The 17,418-nt window shown below is 45.1% G+C and overlaps 2 protein-coding genes across 3 annotated transcripts in view; one reads left to right on the forward strand and one right to left on the reverse strand.

Moving 5' to 3' along the window:
- Positions 1-17,418, forward strand: part of Lk6 (MAPK interacting serine/threonine Lk6 kinase) — a 482,934-nt gene that overhangs the window by 15,292 nt on the left and 450,224 nt on the right. The gene's annotated exons all lie outside the window — the stretch shown is intronic.
- LOC122267739 (uncharacterized) lies at positions 9,053-13,819 on the reverse strand. Its single transcript, XM_043037881.2, has 3 exons — positions 12,983-13,819; positions 10,177-10,661; positions 9,053-9,961 (listed from the first exon to the last, which is right to left on the reverse strand). The coding sequence occupies exons 1-3, from the start codon at positions 13,315-13,317 to the stop codon at positions 9,558-9,560; spliced, it is 1,224 nt and encodes a 407-aa protein (XP_042893815.2). The 5' UTR covers positions 13,318-13,819; the 3' UTR covers positions 9,053-9,557.

The following is a 17,418-nucleotide window of genomic DNA, read 5'->3' on the forward strand; positions in this document are numbered from 1 at the left end:
TCCCCCTCATCCTCCTTCCCCCTTACCCTCCTTCCCCCTCACCCTCCTTCCCCCTATCCTTCCTTCCTATCATCCTCCCCCCTTCCCTCTCTTCTCCCTCACTCTCACCTTCCCCCTTTCCTTCGTTCCCCCTCCCCCTCGCCTTCCCCCTTTCCTTCGTTCCCCCTCCCCCTCGCCTTCCCCCTTTCCTCCCTTCTCCCTCCCCCTCGCCTTCCCCCTTTCCTCCCTTCTCCCTCCCCCTCGCCTTCCCCCTTTCCTCCCTTCTCCCTCCCTCATTTAAGTCAGATTTTTTATTTTCTACCTTTTTCGTTTTATTGTTATGATGATTATTATTGTTGTTTTAGTTATTATTGCAATGATAATGATGATGATGATTATTACTATTATTACTAATTTAATTATTATTATTATTACTAGTGCTATTATTATTATTTCTAGTACTTTTATGATGATTATTATTGTTATTGTTTTTACTATTATTATTATTCTCGTCATTAATGCAAATTTATTACCATCATTATTACTGTTATCCTTATCATTATTATCAATAGTTATTGTCTATATCCCTTTTGATTTTTCAATCAGAGAGAGGGAGAGGGAGAAAAGAGAGAAAAGTTAGAGAGAGAGAAAAAAACTTGCATTGCAGAAAAAATGATAAAGAAACAAGGAAAATAAATATCTATATAAGAAAAAAAAAGTTTAATGTAGGCAAAAGACACGAACGACGACCACGAACAACGACCACCACGAACGACGACGGAGGATAGTGAAAAGTGTGGTCGTTTATTGCGTGGGTCGTATGTGTTCTAGGTAACGGGCCGGGGCGGGTCTCCTAAAAAGTGGTTCGCGGGAGTCGGTATTAAACGACCTATTTATCATTATTGGTGTTGGTGTTAAAGAAATATTTATTTATTTATTTATTATTGTTATTGTTGTCTTTCTTTTTGCTATTGTTTTTGTAATTATTGTTATTGTTACTGATATTGCCATCGGTGTTGTTGTTTTTGCTGTTGCTATTGTTAGTGATTATTGTTAGATATTGGTAATGATATTGCCTTCATAATCGTTGATATTTGTATTTATTGTTTATTATTATCATCATCGTTATTATCATACATTATTATTATCACTTTTATTATTATATTTATTATTATCATTATCATTATTACCTTTGTTTCTCCAAAGAGGGAGAGAACGAGAGAGAGAGACGCAGGATAATGCGTGCTGGTCGAGACACCATCGAAAAGGTCGACGCAGGACCTTCACCGAAAGACATTTTCGGAGGAACGCTAAGCGGTCTCTCTTTTTTTAGGGGGGTGGGGGTGGGCGTAGGGGGTGGGGGTATGGGGTGGTAGGGTTGCTGGGCGGGGATACGGGTATGGAGTGAAGGGGGAGGGTTGTGGGATAGGGGTAGGGGATTTCTCTGTCTCTGTCTCTCTCCCTCTCCCTCTCCCTGTCTTCTTCCCTCCCTCCCTTTCTCCTTCCCTCTCTACCTCCCTTTCTCCTTCCCTCTCTCCCTCCTTTTCTCCTTCCCTTTCTCCCTCCCTCTCTCTCTCTCTCACACACACACACACACACACACACACACACACACACACACACACACACACACACACACACACACACACACACACACACACACACAGGCCACTCTCGCATATTGGCCAAAACACGGCGATTCATGCATGATCTTACGGTTCCCGGTCGTATGTTTCTGTATCTTCACTCCAGTACATTACAGTTCAGTACAAAAAATAAATGGGAGAAGGAGAGAATAAATGGGAGGAGAGAATAAATGGGAGAAGGAGAGAATAAATGGGAGAAGGAGAGAATAAATGGGAGAAGGAGAGAATAGATGGGAGAAGGAGAGAATAAATGGGAGAAGGAGAGAATAGATGGGAGAAGGAGAGAATAGATGGGAGAAGGAGAGAATAGATGGGAGAAGGAGAGAATAGATGGGAGAAGGAGAGAATAGATGGGAGAAGGAGAGAATAGATGGGAGAAGGAGAGAATAGATGGGAGAAGGAGAGAATAGATGGGAGAAGGAGAGAATAGACGGGAGAAGGAGAGAATAGATGGGAGAAGGAGAGAATAGATGGGAGAAGGAGAGAATAGATGGGAGAAGGAGAGAATAGATGGGAGAAGGAGAGAATAGATGGGAGAAGGAGAGAATAGATGGGAGAAGGAGAGAATAGATGGGAGAAGGAGAGAATAGATGGGAGAAGGAGAGAATAGATGGGAGAAGGAGAGAATAGATGGGAGAAGGAGAATAAATGAGAGAAAGCTAGAAAGAGGGAGGGAAGCTGAAAGGGGAAATAGAACACTCGGAAGTATCGAAATAAAACAGAGATATCACTCTATAGAAAAAAAAAACATCCGAATGAGACATACAATAAAAGCAATTCATTTTGATTTTGTCGAGGGTACAATTGTCAGCCAAACCGCCTATGACGTCACAAAAGGTGTCTGATGCGGCAGTGGGATTGAAAAGGAATGTGATGGTGGGGAGGTTGACTACGGGTGAAGGGTGAGAGCGAAGATAGATAGAGAGATAGAGATAGAGATAGATAGAGAGAGATAGAGAGAGACAGACAGAGACAGACAGAGACAGACAGACAGAGACAGACAGACAGAGACAGACAGACAGAGACAGACAGACAGAGACAGACAGAGACAGACAGACAGAGACAGACAGACAGAGACAGACAGACAGAGACAGACAGACAGAGACAGACAGACAGAGACAGACAGACAGAGACAGACAGACAGAGACAGACAGACAGAGACAGACAGACAGACAGAGACAGACAGACAGACAGAGACAGACAGACAGACAGAGACAGACAGACAGACAGACAGACAGACAGACAGAGACAGACAGACAGACAGAGACAGACAGACAGACAGAGACAGACAGACAGACAGAGACAGACAGACAGACAGAGACAGACAGACAGACAGAGACAGACAGACAGACAGAGACAGACAGACAGACAGAGACAGACAGACAGACAGAGACAGACAGACAGAGACAGACAGACAGAGACAGACAGACAGAGACAGACAGACAGAGACAGACAGACAGAGACAGACAGACAGAGACAGACAGACAGAGACAGACAGACAGAGACAGACAGACAGAGACAGACAGACAGAGACAGACAGACAGAGACAGACAGACAGAGACAGACAGACAGAGACAGACAGAGAGAGAGAGAGAAAGGGAGACACAAGGAGAGGGAGACACAAGGAGAGGGAGACACAAGGAGAGGGAGACACAAGGAGAGGGAGACACAAGGAGAGGGAGACACAAGGAGAGGGAGATACAAGGAGAGAAGGTGATAAGAAACTAAAAACATGGTCGAAGAGACGAGGAATATATCGCAATGTTTAATGGACGGTGGAAAATTGGAAAATCACAACAAATACAGAAGAATAACGAAGAGAAATGGTAGAGAAAGAAAGATGCGAAAAGACAATAAAGGAAAAAAATGGAAAAAACAGGCACATGAAAACCAAAAACAAACAAGAAAAACAAAACTTAAATCGTCTAAAATAAATGAATAGATAAATAATTCGAAAAATGAAATGGGATAAACTGATAAAAAAAATACATAAGACACAAGGACACGTTACTATTGTTGAAGGAATTGAAAGCAAGGAAGCAAGCTAGGAAGGGGGGAGGTAGAGGGAGGAGGATAAGGGGGAAGGAGTAGGTAGGAGGTGGAGGGAAGGGGTAGGGGTAGGAGGTGGAGGGAGGGAGGGGGTAGGGGTAGGAAGTGGAGGGACGTAGGGGGAGGGGGTTTTGGGTTGTAGAGAATGGCAGATGACAATGTGGGTCAAGCAGCACTTGGCGTTTGAGTTGCGTGTGTTGTGCGGGTTCTCTTGTCCTGTCACTGGGTCTGTACGTGGGTATTTTTGTTGATGTTGCTGTGGTGTGGTTGTGGTGTGTGTTTTTTTTCCTTCTTTCTTCCTCTCTTTCTTGCCTTTGCCTTGCCTTGCCTGGCCTTCCTCCCTCTTCCCTCGCCTTTCTCCCTCTTCTTTCTTCTTCTGTGTCCTTCCTTTTCTTCCTCTTTCCCCCTTTCAACTCTCTCCTTCCCCATCTTTCTCTTTTCCCCTTGCCCTCTACCCTCCCTCCTTCCCTCCCTAGCCCTCTCTCCACCGACCTTTGCCTTCCCTCCCTCCCTTTCCCTCTCCCCACCGACCGATGTTGCTGTGGTGTGGTTGTGGTGTGTGTTTTTTTTCCTTCTTTCTTCCTCTCTTTCTTGCCTTTGCCTTGCCTTGCCTTGCCTGGCCTTCCTCCCTCTTCCCTCGCCTTTCTCCCTCTTCTTTCTTCTTCTGTGTCCTTCCTTTTCTTCCTCTTTCCCTTGCAATCTCTCTTCCCCATTTTCTCTTTGCCTTGGCTCTACCCTCCTCCTTCCCTCCCTAGCCATTCCTCGACTTTGCCTTCCCTCCCTCCCTTTCCCTCTCCCACGACTTTTTTTTTTCCTTCTTTCTTCCTCTCTTTCTTGCCTTTGCCTTGCCTTGCCTGGCCTTCCTCCCTCTTCCCTCGCCTTTCTCCCTCTTCTTTCTTCTTCTGTGTCCTTCCTTTTCTTCCTCTTTCCCCCTTTCAACTCTTTCCTTCCCCCTCTTTCTCTTTTCCCCTTCCCCTCTCCCCTCCCTCCTTCCCTCCTAGTTTTTTTTTTCTTCTTTCTTCCTCTTTTCTTGCATTTGCCTTGCTTGCTGGCTTCTCTCTTCCTCGCTTTTCCATTACTTTCTTTTCTGTGTTCCTTCATTTTTCTCCTTTCCCCTCCTTTCCCCTCTCCCTCCCTCCCTTTCCCTCTCCCCTCCTTCCCTTTCCCCTCCTCCCCTCCTTCCCCTCCTTCCCTCCCTCCCTTTCCCTCTCCCTTTCCCTTCCTCCCTCCCTCCCTCCCTCCCTCCCCGCCACCACCTTATACGATTCCCTCCTGGCCTCCTTCCAGTGCCTCCTCTCCTTCGCGTGGATGTCATTACGAATGTCCTTTTGAGATTTAACCAGATCAGACTGGGGTTCAGGACCCTCGTTCAGGAGGAGGGGGAGGGGGGGGTTAGGAGGGGTTAGGAGGGAGAGGAGGGAGGAGGAGATGGTGGTGATGGTGGTGGTGGTGGGGTGGTGATGGTATTGGTGCTGCTGGTGCTGGAAGTGGTAGAAGTAATAGGAGGAGTAAGGAGTGTCATTCACAGTTGGAGTCGCGTTGGAGGTGACTTGAAGCGCGGTCATGCAGGAGAAACCGTAATTCCATCACCATGGCCATCATGTTCTTTTGTTCTTTTATCAATATGTTTTTTTTCATGTCATTCATGATTAGAATCGCTCTCATTCATGAGGAGGTTAGCTGTTGCTACGTTGCAGTGGTTGCAACGGAGATTTCAGACACCGCACTGTACTCTCTCTTGTCAAGGTGTCCCTATATCATGTGGAACGTGATAAAGCGCCGTGCTTTTGCAATTATTGCAGCGTGTGTGTGTGGGGGGGGGTAATGCGGGTAGGGGAGGGAGAGTGGGTGGTTGCAGACACCAGAGGTCATTGTAGATGACATGAGGTGGTGTGGGGCGAGGGGAGGGGCGGGGTGAGGGATGGGGTTGCAGGTGGGGAGGGAGGAGGGAGGAGGGAGGGAGGAAGGAGTAGGTAGGTAGGTAGGGAGGGAGGGAAGAGGGTACAGGAGGAGGAGGTGGTGAGGGGAGATGAGGAGAGGGGGAGGAGGATCTGGGAGGGGGAAAGGGGATAGATTGGGGGAAGGGGAAGGGAGGAGGGAGGAGGGGATGAAGGTGGTTTGCACAGGTGATGGTATGCGTCGTGAGTAATATGAGGAGGGGGAGCAGGAGGAGCAGGAGGCGGGGAGAGAGTGAGTGAGAGAACAGGAGAAAAAATAGGAAAAAGGGAGAAGGACGAATGACAATAATTTATTTATGGTGATGAAAGGAGGAGGAGGAGAAGGAAAGAAAAGTAAAAGCAAAAAGGAGAAGGGGCAAGAGAGAGGTGAAAGAGGGGAAGGAAGAGGGGAATAGAGGTAAAGGGGAATAGGAAAGGAAATAATGAGTTGGAGGAAATGGGCCTATTTGTTTGATAAATATTTTGATGGATTTTATTGCCTTTGTTTATTGCTATAGTTGTATGTTGACATTTTGGATGAGAGTTTTGTTATTTATTTTATTGTTGTTTCCCTGTTTCCGTGATGCGTGTCTTCAGTATCGAATGGCTTTGGCACTTGTGGCTTTCTTCGTCACCGTCATCGTCGTCATCATCATTGTCATCGTCATCATCATCATCGTCATCGTCATCGTCATCATCATCGTCATCATCATCATCATCATCATCATCATCATCATCATTACCATCATCATCATTATCATTATCATCATCATTACCACTATCATCATCATCACCACCATCAACATTAACCATCACCATGGATTATCACCACCAACACCATCACCATCATCGTTCATACATTACTTAACATAACAGTAATCATCTGCAACATGACTTCTCAAGCCTCGCCCTGAAATGTTGCTGTGAAACTTTAATAATATAGATTATCAAAGAATTAAAACACTCTCTGCGTCACCTGAAACAAGCTTTAGTACAGCGAGGGACATGCTTTTACTGAAACTTAGATGATGACTTATTCGATTGGTGTGAACAGATTGATATTGAACTGAGAACTTTTCTTTGTAAGTTTTGGAAAGATTAGTTCTTCATATAAGTGCTGATTTTCCCTTGTTTCGTGATGCCTGGTTATTTTCATTATTATTGTCATGATGACTATTATGATCATTATTGTTAAGAAACATTTTTATTATTATTATTGTTAATTATTATTATCAATATTATTATGAATTCCTTAATTTGTTTTAATAATCAATCAAATTCAACGGCTCGCATTGTCTTTATTAACGATACTTTTGTCTTTATTCTATAAGAAACGCCATCAGTAACCGAGAAGCTTATTTTTATCTGAATATCGGTTTCGTGAAGATATTAATAGATTATAAGATATGATGCTTGCTATGTGCTCGGTTGCGATATCACATTCCGGATGCTTATTATATGATCGAAAATTGATGATGAGTTGGCAGAAACCGCGGGAGGTAACCTGTTGCGTGTTACTTCCTGTATTCTTTTTTTCTTTCTTTTTTTTTTTAATTCTTCTTATTCCTCCTCCTTCTTCTTCTTTTGGGATCTTCATCTTCTTCATGCTCGTCGTCTTCTTCATGTTCGTCGTCTTCTTCATGTTCGTCGTCTTCTTCATGTTCGTCGTCTTCTTCATGTTCGTCGTCGTCTTCCTCCTCCTCCTCTTCCTCTTCCTCCTCCTCCTTTCTTATTTTCCTTTTTCCTTTCCTTCTTCTTTTCCCTCTTCTCCTCCTCCTGCTGCTGCTGCTCCTCCTCCTCCTCCTCCTCCTCCTCCTCCTCCTCCTCCTCCTCCTCCTCCTCCTCCTCCTCCTCCTCCTCCTCCTCCTCCTCCCTCTCCACCCCCCACCTCCTCCTACCTCTCACCTCCCCCCACCCCCCACCCCCCACGCATCTTGGAATACGTTGTCCCACGTGGGGCGGCAGGTGTAGTGCGGGTTCAGGTGGAAGGAGGAGTGTTCTGTCTTGAGGTCTTTATTGGTGCGTTTTTTTTATTTTTATTTTGCTTGCTTGTCCTGTTTAGTTTATTTTTTGTAAGATTTTAGGTTATAGCTTTGTTTATTTGTTATATATATAGGTAGATGTGTGAAAAAAAAATTCTCCTCTCTCTCCCTCTCTTTCCCCCCCTCTCTCTCTCTCTCTCTCTCTCTCTCTCTCTCTCTCTCTCTCTCTCTCTCTCTCTCTCTCTCTCTCTCTCTCTCTCTCCCTCCCTCCCTCCCTCCCTCCCTCCCTCCCTCCCTCCCTCCCTCCCTCCCTCTCTCTCCCTTTTCTATTATTATTTTTTTAGAAGAATGGATTTCTTTGTACAAATATCTTTCATGTGCGTTTTTTTACACTCCCCTTGTTATAGGTTTTGTATACATGTGATTTTCTCTGATTTTTATGAATTTGTTTTTTATTATGTTTGTGTTATATATACATTTATATGTATAATCTGTCCATTTATTTGTGTTTATATAATATTAATTGGGGTTCAGTATATTTATGTACATTTCTGGTACATTTCCAGTACATTCCCGGCGAGCTAATGTACTTTTTTGGTTTTCCTTAATTTCTTCTGCATCAACGTATCATTGTGGGTGTGAAATCTAGATACAAAATATCAGGTCATATGGTTGATTTGACTGGAAAAAATTAGATGATTATCAGTTATTATTGTTGTTATTGTAAATATTGTTGTTATTACTGTACGTGTTATTATTGATATTATTGTCGTTATTGTTATTGTCATTATATTTTTGTTCTAGTAGGATTAGGAGAATAAACATCAAATTATTTTTCTTTATTTTATATATATATTTATTACATAGAATTATAGTACAATAAAATATCATCCTACCCCTTCCCATCCCCTCCCCTCCTCGTACCCACTACCCACTCCCTTGTGACTAGCCAGTTCAGTTCAGTTCCGAGATATTTGCAAAGACGTCGCTTCGCCCGGTCTATATGCACGAGGCGGCCCGGCCTTTGCCAACTATAAGTGCTGACTCATCTGATTATCATAACTGAATGCTTACCGACGCTCGGATTGCCTGCAGACGCTCCAGTTGCCAAGGGGCAAGCAAATGACATAGCCGTCTCACCAACCCGGCGGCTGTCGTCTCTGGGCCCTGCCTGAGGAAGCGAGTGCGCTCGCAATCCATCAGGTAGTCTGACTGGCCATGGCAGTATATAGGAAACGGTTTGTGGCCAACGTAGGCTGTATCAAAGTAATATTTTCCACTTTTTTGGTCTCTCTCTCTCTCTCTCTCTCTCTCTCTCTCTCTCTCTCTCTCTCTCTCTCTCTCTCTATATATATATATATATATATATATATATATATATATATATATATATATATATATAACATATATAATATATATATATATATAATGTATGTATGTATTTTTGTTTGTTTGTGTCTTTGGTTTATGAATCCTTGGTCTTGCTGTTGACTGTATTACAGGTTTAAAAAAAAGACTCCCCACTTATAGCTATTAAATAGGATTCCCCGCTTGCCATGCCTATACCTATTCCTTCCCTCTATTTGGGCCCCCTTATTCAGTCTCATTATTACCTTTATCTACATCCTTCTCAACTACTACTCCCTCCCTCCTTCCCGCCCTTTCCTTTCCTCCTTCTCCTTTCCCCTTCCTTCTCCTCTTCCATCCCTTCTCCCTTCTTCACCTCACCTCCCTTCCTTTCCTTTCCTTTCCTTTCCTCTCCCTCCCCCTCTCGCCCCCCCCTTCCCTTCTTTCCTTTCTTCCCCTTCCTCCTCTTCCCCCTCCCACACTCTCCTTACCCTCCCCCTCTCCTTCCTCCCCTCCCCTCCTCCTTCCTCCTTCCCCCCTCCTTCCCTAACTACCTATCTCCCCTCACTCCCCCCAACTACCTATCTCCCCCCTCCCCCTCCCTCCTTCCCCCCCAACTACCTATCCCACTCCTCGATCTCGAAGAGGACGCGCTGGATCTTCATCTTGGCGAGCGACTTGGCCTTGGCGGAGAGCTTCCTGATGGCGGCCGCGACGTACCTGCCGAAGAGCTCCTCCTCCTCGTCCGGCACGAAGGCCTGGGAGGACGGCGCCGGGGCTCTCCTCCTCCTCGAGGGCGGCTGGGGCTCCTCGCACGGGCTGTGGCTGGGGGCGGAGGGGGTCGGGGTGTCCACGGGGGTAGGGGCGGGGAAGAGGAGGGCGTCGCTAGCGATGGTGAGTCTGCTGGTGGTCGAGGGCGAGGTGCACGAGGACGAAGGCTGGTCCTTCGAGTCCGCCTTGACGTGGGTGGGCGGTGGCGCCCCTACGGAGTGGGCGGGCGTGTGGTGGCGGCGGCGCTTTCCTGTGACGACAGAGGGGGGTGTGGGTGGTTAGGGGGAGGTATCTATCAGGTGTTTATGTATATTTTTGTATCTTTCAGTTTGTCTATCTCTATCTATATCTATCTATTTCTGTATCTTTATATATTTCCATCTATATCTCTATATATCAATTTCTATCTCTCTCTATCTATACCCCCCCTCCCACCCAATCAACAGCCCGAGGATGAATACTCACTGCCCGGCAAAGGGAAGAACACCGTCATCGAGTCCTCGTAGTGTCCGTTCATCCATTCTTTCTCCTCCTCCTCTTCCTCCTCTTCTCCCTTCTTTTTCTTCTTCTTCTTTTTCTTGTCCTTATTATTAGCCCTTTCCTCTCCCTGTTCCTCCTCCTCGTCCTCTTCCTCCTCCCCTTGTTGCTCCTCTTCCTCCTCCTCCTCGTCGTCTCCGTCCTCCTCCTCTTCCTCCTCCTCCACTTCTAACTTGAGTTCGGGCGTGTCAGCGATCTCCTCCTCCACCCACTCCACCGCCTCCTCCTTGACCCTCACGCCTGGAGTATGAGGGCGATCGTCGGAGGAGATCGAAGACGGAGGAGGATGAGGAGGATTGGAGGAGCAGGTGTCGTCCTCGTCTTGGTGGTGGGCCTCGAAGGGGAGGGATAGGATGGCCGAGTCGTCCTCACAGAGCACCGTCTCCACGTCCGCTGCGGCGACCATCCATTTGCTGGGAACAGAGGGCGGCGGGCGGTGATTAGGGCGGTTTTAGGGCAGGGATTCGTTATTTCTTTTCTATATCGTTTTTGTAATGATCGTCATCTCGTCGTCGACGCCGTCATCGTCATATTCATCAGTTTGGTTATCGTCATCAGTATATTTTACAATTATCATTGTCATCATCATTTGTGCAATTTTTGTAATTATCATCATTATTACTGTTACCTTAAATCATGTTATGTTTTATAATTTTTTAGGGAGAGATTGGGCTAATTATCGGGGTTTCTAATCATCGTACCGTTGCACCGATGAGGTAATGGGCCTGCTGCAATATTCATTTTCTTTACACAAATATTAGCATATGATTTGAACAGGGCAGGTAAGAGTCAGACCTTAAAGTTGAATTGAAACTGTGCACATAAAAAAATCTAAAGTAACTTAATGTCATTAAATATGTATCCGTTATCATAATGTTAATTGGAAACGGACAGTTACGTTAATTGAGCAAACTGGGATTTAAAAAAAAAAGTTAGTTGGAAAAGCGTCGTACATTTTGATGTAAACATAACACACGCCCTAACGAGACGCAGACAGACAGACACAAAATGACAAACACACGTAGAATGAATGAATAAATGAATGAATGGGAGAGATCAAAGAGGAATTGCCTGTAAAATCAACTTTCTCTAAATCTATTTATCTCCAGTTTGATACCCTTTTTCATTCGATTTTCTATTCGCAAAACGTGAATAAAAATCCAAAGTCATTCACCGAAACAAAAACAGAAACGAGAACTGATAACTCGTTTCGTTTATCTATTAATTCTGTAATACAGTAAATTTATTTACTGGCCAGTTTTTTTCTGGAAATTTGTTAACCTGTTCAATGGATTTTTTTTTCTTTTTTGTCCTTGTCTTTTGTATAATCATCATTATTGCTGAACATCATTAGTATTGTTAATGTTATTACCGTTATTGCTATCATTATTACGTAATATTATTGATAACTATTACCACTGTCATTATTATAATTATTAATTAATTGGAAAGTTGAATCGATTAAGATGATGAAGTGAGTCTAATGGTAAAACGGTTGAAGTTGAAAGGCTTTTATGCCACAGAAGTTCCATCTTGAGCTTCCATGAATGGGATAAAAATGTGTGGTCGCGCGTGGTGCCCTGGGGAATCTATCTGCTGAAAATGAGCAGGGAGGGGAGGGAGGGGGGTAGATAGGATGTATAAAGGAGGGAAGGAGGGGGTAGATAGGATGAAGAAGGGAGGGAAGGAGGGGGTAGATAGGATGAATAAGGGAGGGTAGGAGGGGTGGAGGTGAAGGAAGGGTAGATAGGATGAATAAGGGAGGGAAGGAGGGGGTAGATAGGATGAATAAGGGAGGGATGGAGGGGAAGGAGGGGGTAGATAGGATGAATAAGGGAGGGATGGAGGGGAAGGAGGGGGTAGATAGGATGAAGAAGGGAGGGAAGGAAGGATGGAGGGGAAGGAGGGGGTAGATAGTATGAATAAGGGAGGGAAGGAAGGATGGAGGGAAAGGAGGGGGTAGATATGAATAAGGGAGGGATGGAGGGAGTAGATATGATGAATAAGGAAAGGAAGGAGAGATGGAGGGGAAGGAGGGGGTAGATAGGATGAATAAGGGAGGGAAGGAGGGATGGAGAATGATTGGTTGAATGAATGAATGAGGGAGGGAGGGAGGGAGGGGAGAATAGAAATAGAGGGGAAGCGGGAGGGTTGATAGGATAAGAGACGAAAAAAGAGAGCGGGAGAGAAGATGGGAGAGAAGATGGGAGAGCAGGAAGGGAGGGAGGAAGGAAGGAAAGAAGGGAGGAAGGAATGAAGGAAGGGAAGGGAGGGAGGAAGGAATGAAGGAAGGGAGGGAGGAAGGAATGAAGGAAGGGAGGGAGGAAGGAATGAAGGAAGGGAGGAAGGAATGAAGGAAGGGAGGAAGGAAGGAAGGGAGGGAGGAAGGAATGAAGGAAGGGAGGGAGGAAGGAATGAAGGAAGGGAGGAAGGAGGGAAGGAAGGAAGGAAGGAGGGAAGGAAGGGAAGGAAGGTAGGTAGAGAAAAGAGCCGGGAGGGAGGGAAGGAAGGAAAAGAAAGAGAAGAGAATGAGTTAAAGACGGGGTAGTGGGGGAAGGAAGGAAAGAGGAAGAGAAAAACAGAGAGGTGGTTAGGATGTGAAAGGACAGAGATACGGAGGAGGAGGAGTAACAGGGATGGGAGAGGGAAAGGGAGTATCATTCAGAGAAAGAAGGGACACGTCAGAACACGTTTCCGACCATTTCCCTGCGCCTCCCGTCGCCGCAAGTGGTACCTGGCGTACAAGTCGGTGTCTGTGGGTTTGTGAATGATGTAGGAGTTGAGGAACTGCATCTGGTCGAAGAACCTCCAGCGCGGCCGCTTCTCCTTGTCGCCCACCATGACCGACTTCTTGTTCCTCACGTAGACATCCCTGAGCGTCCGCCATCGCTCCTTGCACGCCTTCCACGCCTCGGGGCAGCCCAGGCTCCGCGCGATCTCTGCCCACGTGACGGCGCACTTCCGTAAGTCCTTGTAGTCCTTGTGACGCGTGTCGTACAGGTGCGGGTACTGCCGCACGCGCTCGATCAGGTTCGTTTCGCAGACGCGCACGCTGCTCGCGATAGCCATGCTTGCGGGGGCCCTGGGGGCGGCGGACGAGGCGGCGGAGCAGCGGTGCGTCGTCGCGGTGGCGGGCGGGCTCGTCGTGTGTCTGGCAGCGCGACGGGCCGCTGCGGGGGGTGGGGGGGACGCGGACCTGGGGACCCCCCGCCCGCCCTGACGCGTACGCCCAATCAGCGCGCGAGCCTTTATCGACGTGCTCTCACGGCGGCGGCGGTCGGGGCGCGAGCCTCGGCTGGGACGCTCCGACGCTCTCCGGCCAAGCTCTCTCTCGCTCGCTCCTCCCTTTCCCCTCGTTCCTGCCCCGCCGCGTTTATCTTACTGTCCCTTGCAAGGATCGCTTCTCGGTCACTTTTGCACTCACGAATAGAACCTCACACTCGGGGACCACTTCAAGGGACGCGTTGCCCGACAACGCAGAGACACCCGATTGCCAGGCGGAAGGGCGGCCACGAAGGACCTCGGCTTGTCTGACCCACAACGCGCGAGGCACAGCACTGGGGCGGCGGCGGGAGCGGCTGTCGCGGGCGGTCGGGTCGTGCCGCCCTGCCTCGGGTCGCGTCGCAGCGTCGGTTCTGTGGATCGGGCGGTTTGGCGGGTGGGTGGAGGGGTCGCGGCGTCGGTTCTGTGGATCGGGCGGTTTGGCGGGTGGGTGGAGGGGTCGCGGCGTCGGTTCGGTTGGTCGGGCTGTCTGGCGGTGAATTGGTCGGTCGGTTGAACGTTCTCGCTCTCTCTCTCTTTCTCTTTCTCTTTCTCTTTCTCTTTCTCTTTCTCTCTCTCTCAATTACTCAATTTATATTTACAGTCAAATGAGATTTATGTTGGGGGGGGGGGGTCGTACTGTCGAAATGAATGACACCGAATCCGTGAGTGTGTCTGTGCTGTAATAAACTATTATTTACTGTTACCCCTCTAGTGATGACTTACCTTACTTTTGATGACTGTTAGCTTACTTCTGATGACTTAGCTTACTTCTGATGACTGTTAGCTTACTTCTGATGACTTAGCTTACTTCTGATGACTGTTAGCTTACTTCTGATGACTGTTAGCTTACTTCTGATGACTGTTAGCTTACTTCTGATGACTGTTAGCTTACTCCTGATGACTGTTAGCTTACTTCTGATGACTGTTAGCTTACTCCTGATGACTGTTAGCTTACTCCTGATGACTGTTAGCTTACTTCTGATGACTTAGCTTACTTCTGATGACTGTTAGCTTACTCCCGATGACTGTTAGCTTACTTCTGATGACTGTTAGCTTACTTCTGATGACTGTTAGCTTACTCCTGATGACTGTTAGCTTACTTCTGATGACTGTTAGCTTACTTCTGATGACTGTTAGCTTACTTCTGATGACTGTTAGCTTACTTCTGATGACTGTTAGCTTACTTCTGATGACTGTTAGCTTACTTCTGATGACTGTTAGCTTACTCCTGATGACTGTTAGCTTACTTCTGATGACTTAGCTTACTTCTGATGACTGTTAGCTTACTTCTGATGACTGTTAGCTTACTCCTGATGACTGTTAGCTTACTTCTGATGACTGTTAGCTTACTTCTGATGACTGTTAGCTTACTCCTGATGACTGTTAGCTTACTCCTGATGACTGTTAGCTTACTTCTGATGACTGTTAGCTTACTTCTGATGACTGTTAGCTTACTTCTGATGACTGTTAGCTTACTTCTGATGACTGTTAGCTTACTTCTGATGACTGTTAGCTTACTCCTGATGACTGTTAGCTTACTCCTGATGACTGTTAGCTTACTTCTGATGACTTAGCTTACTCCTGATGACTGTTAGCTTACTTCTGATGACTTAGCTTACTCCTGATGACTGTTAGCTTACTTCTGATGACTTAGCTTACTTCTGATGACTGTTAGCTTACTCCTGATGACTGTTAGCTTACTTCTGATGACTGTTAGCTTACTTCTGATGACTGTTAGCTTACTTCTGATGACTGTTAGCTTACTTCTGATGACTGTTAGCTTACTTCTGATGACTGTTAGCTTACTTCTGATGACTGTTAGCTTACTCCTGATGACTGTTAGCTTACTTCTGATGACTGTTAGCTTACTTCTGATGACTGTTAGCTTACTTCTGACGACTGTTAGCTTACTTCTGACGACTGTTAGCTTACTTCTGACGACTGTTAGCTTACTTCTGACGACTGTTAGCTTACTTCTGACGACTGTTAGCTTACTTCTGATGACTGTTAGCTTACTTCTGATGACTGTTAGCTTACTTCTGATGACTGTTAGCTTACTTCTGATGACTGTTAGCTTACTTCTGATGACTGTTAGCTTACTTCTGATGACTGTTAGCTTACTTCTGATGACTTAGCTTACTTCTGATGACTGTTAGCTTACTTCTGATGACTGTTAGCTTACTTCTGATGACTGTTAGCTTACTTCTGATGACTTAGCTTACTTCTGATGACTTAGCTTACTTCTGATGACTTAGCTTACTTCTGATGACTTAGCTTACTTCTGATGACTTAGCTTACTTCTGATGACTTAGCTTACTTCTGATGACTTAGCTTACTTCTGATGACTGTTAGCTTACTTCTGATGACTGTTAGCTTGCTTCTGATGACTGTTAGCTTGCTTCTGATGACTTAGCTTACTTCTGATGACTTAGCTTACTTCTGATGACTGTTAGCTTGCTTCTGATGACTGTTAGCTTTCTGATGATTATCAGCTTACCATGACGACTGTTGGATTACTTATGTTTCTTAACTGTTTACATACCATCAGTAATAGGTTTACCTAAAATAACTATATAACGAGCTACTAGTTTACCCATAATAATAAACTGTTGACTTTACTATCTACCAAAACTTTTGAATAACTGAGTTTAGCTATAGGAAATTAGATGTTAACTGTTTACTATTTAGATAACCGTTATTTTATGTGTTTATTGATTTGCTTGTAATAACTGTTAATTTTGATGTTAATTTAGCTATATATTTACCTATAACTACCTATATTTTACCTATACCTATAACTTGATTATTGTTTGTCTGTTGGAGACCTGAGGAAATGGAAATCAAAGTATTAGGGGTTGGGGGAAAGGGAGGAGGAAGGAGGGAGAGTGGTAAATGGTAAATGGTAAATGAGAGGACTAGTATGGACGGGAGGCTGATGTGGACAAGAAGGTTATGGGTAGAAATAAAATTTAACCTTTACCGAGGAGAAGTTGCAATTAGGCCAGGTGTTTTTGCAAAGTTGCATCTGGCGCCACTGCAAGCAACATGGTGGACAGCGATTGCGTTACGTGCACCAAAATCTTTGTTTTTCGTAATTATTTGAATAAAGTTTCATATTTATTTTTACCATGAAAGGTCACCGTCTACATGACCTAAATAGCTATCTGACCGGGAAAAGGTCAAATTATTTCGGATGAATTTAGAATCTATAAATTGTTATGTCGAAAATATGAAAGTTTTCATATTTTCGTTTTTTATTACCGGTCAAACAGAAATGCTATTCCAAATGTAGGAATAAAAAAACATGGGTAGGAATGAAATTATTGCACTGTGCAAGCTAAGCAATTGACGTTTCGTATACATATATCCTCGTTGGTATAATGTAATAAAAAGAGGAATATATTCGCATCGTAGAATTATCCAATTTCGTTGCTTTTTTCTACAAATTCCTCTTTCTTTCTCGTTTTCTCAGTGTCGTAGTATACATTTTTCTTTTTGCTTTGGAATGACCCCGGTAATTATAAAAAGTAGACGCAGGAAGAGTATACTTGTTTTTCTATTCAGTGTAAAGTGAAATGAGATCGACCCAAGAAAGACCTGGTCGTTGGCGATTGTAAAGTGTGAATTAGAATCAAGATAAATAATGAATGATGAGATTTAGTCAAATTTACTTACTTTTATCATCATTTGATGAGATTTTATTTCTTACTTTCTCGCTATTTTTTTCTTCCATAAACTGTTTTAAGGGCAAGGGTATATGTGCATGATCCGTAGATTAAGTCAAATGTTGCAAGTTGCACCAAACTGCAAGCTTGTTGAAAGTGAAATTGCACCAAGAAAATGTGTGTTATCAATACCCGGTTATAGTTGAGTTTGCATTTGATGACGGCAATGAAAACTAGTTTA

This window comes from Penaeus japonicus, unplaced genomic scaffold (genome assembly GCF_977035675.1).
Source record: "Penaeus japonicus unplaced genomic scaffold, GWHDUDI00000001_assembly GWHDUDI00000013, whole genome shotgun sequence".
Lineage (NCBI taxonomy): Eukaryota > Metazoa > Arthropoda > Malacostraca > Decapoda > Penaeidae > Penaeus > Penaeus japonicus.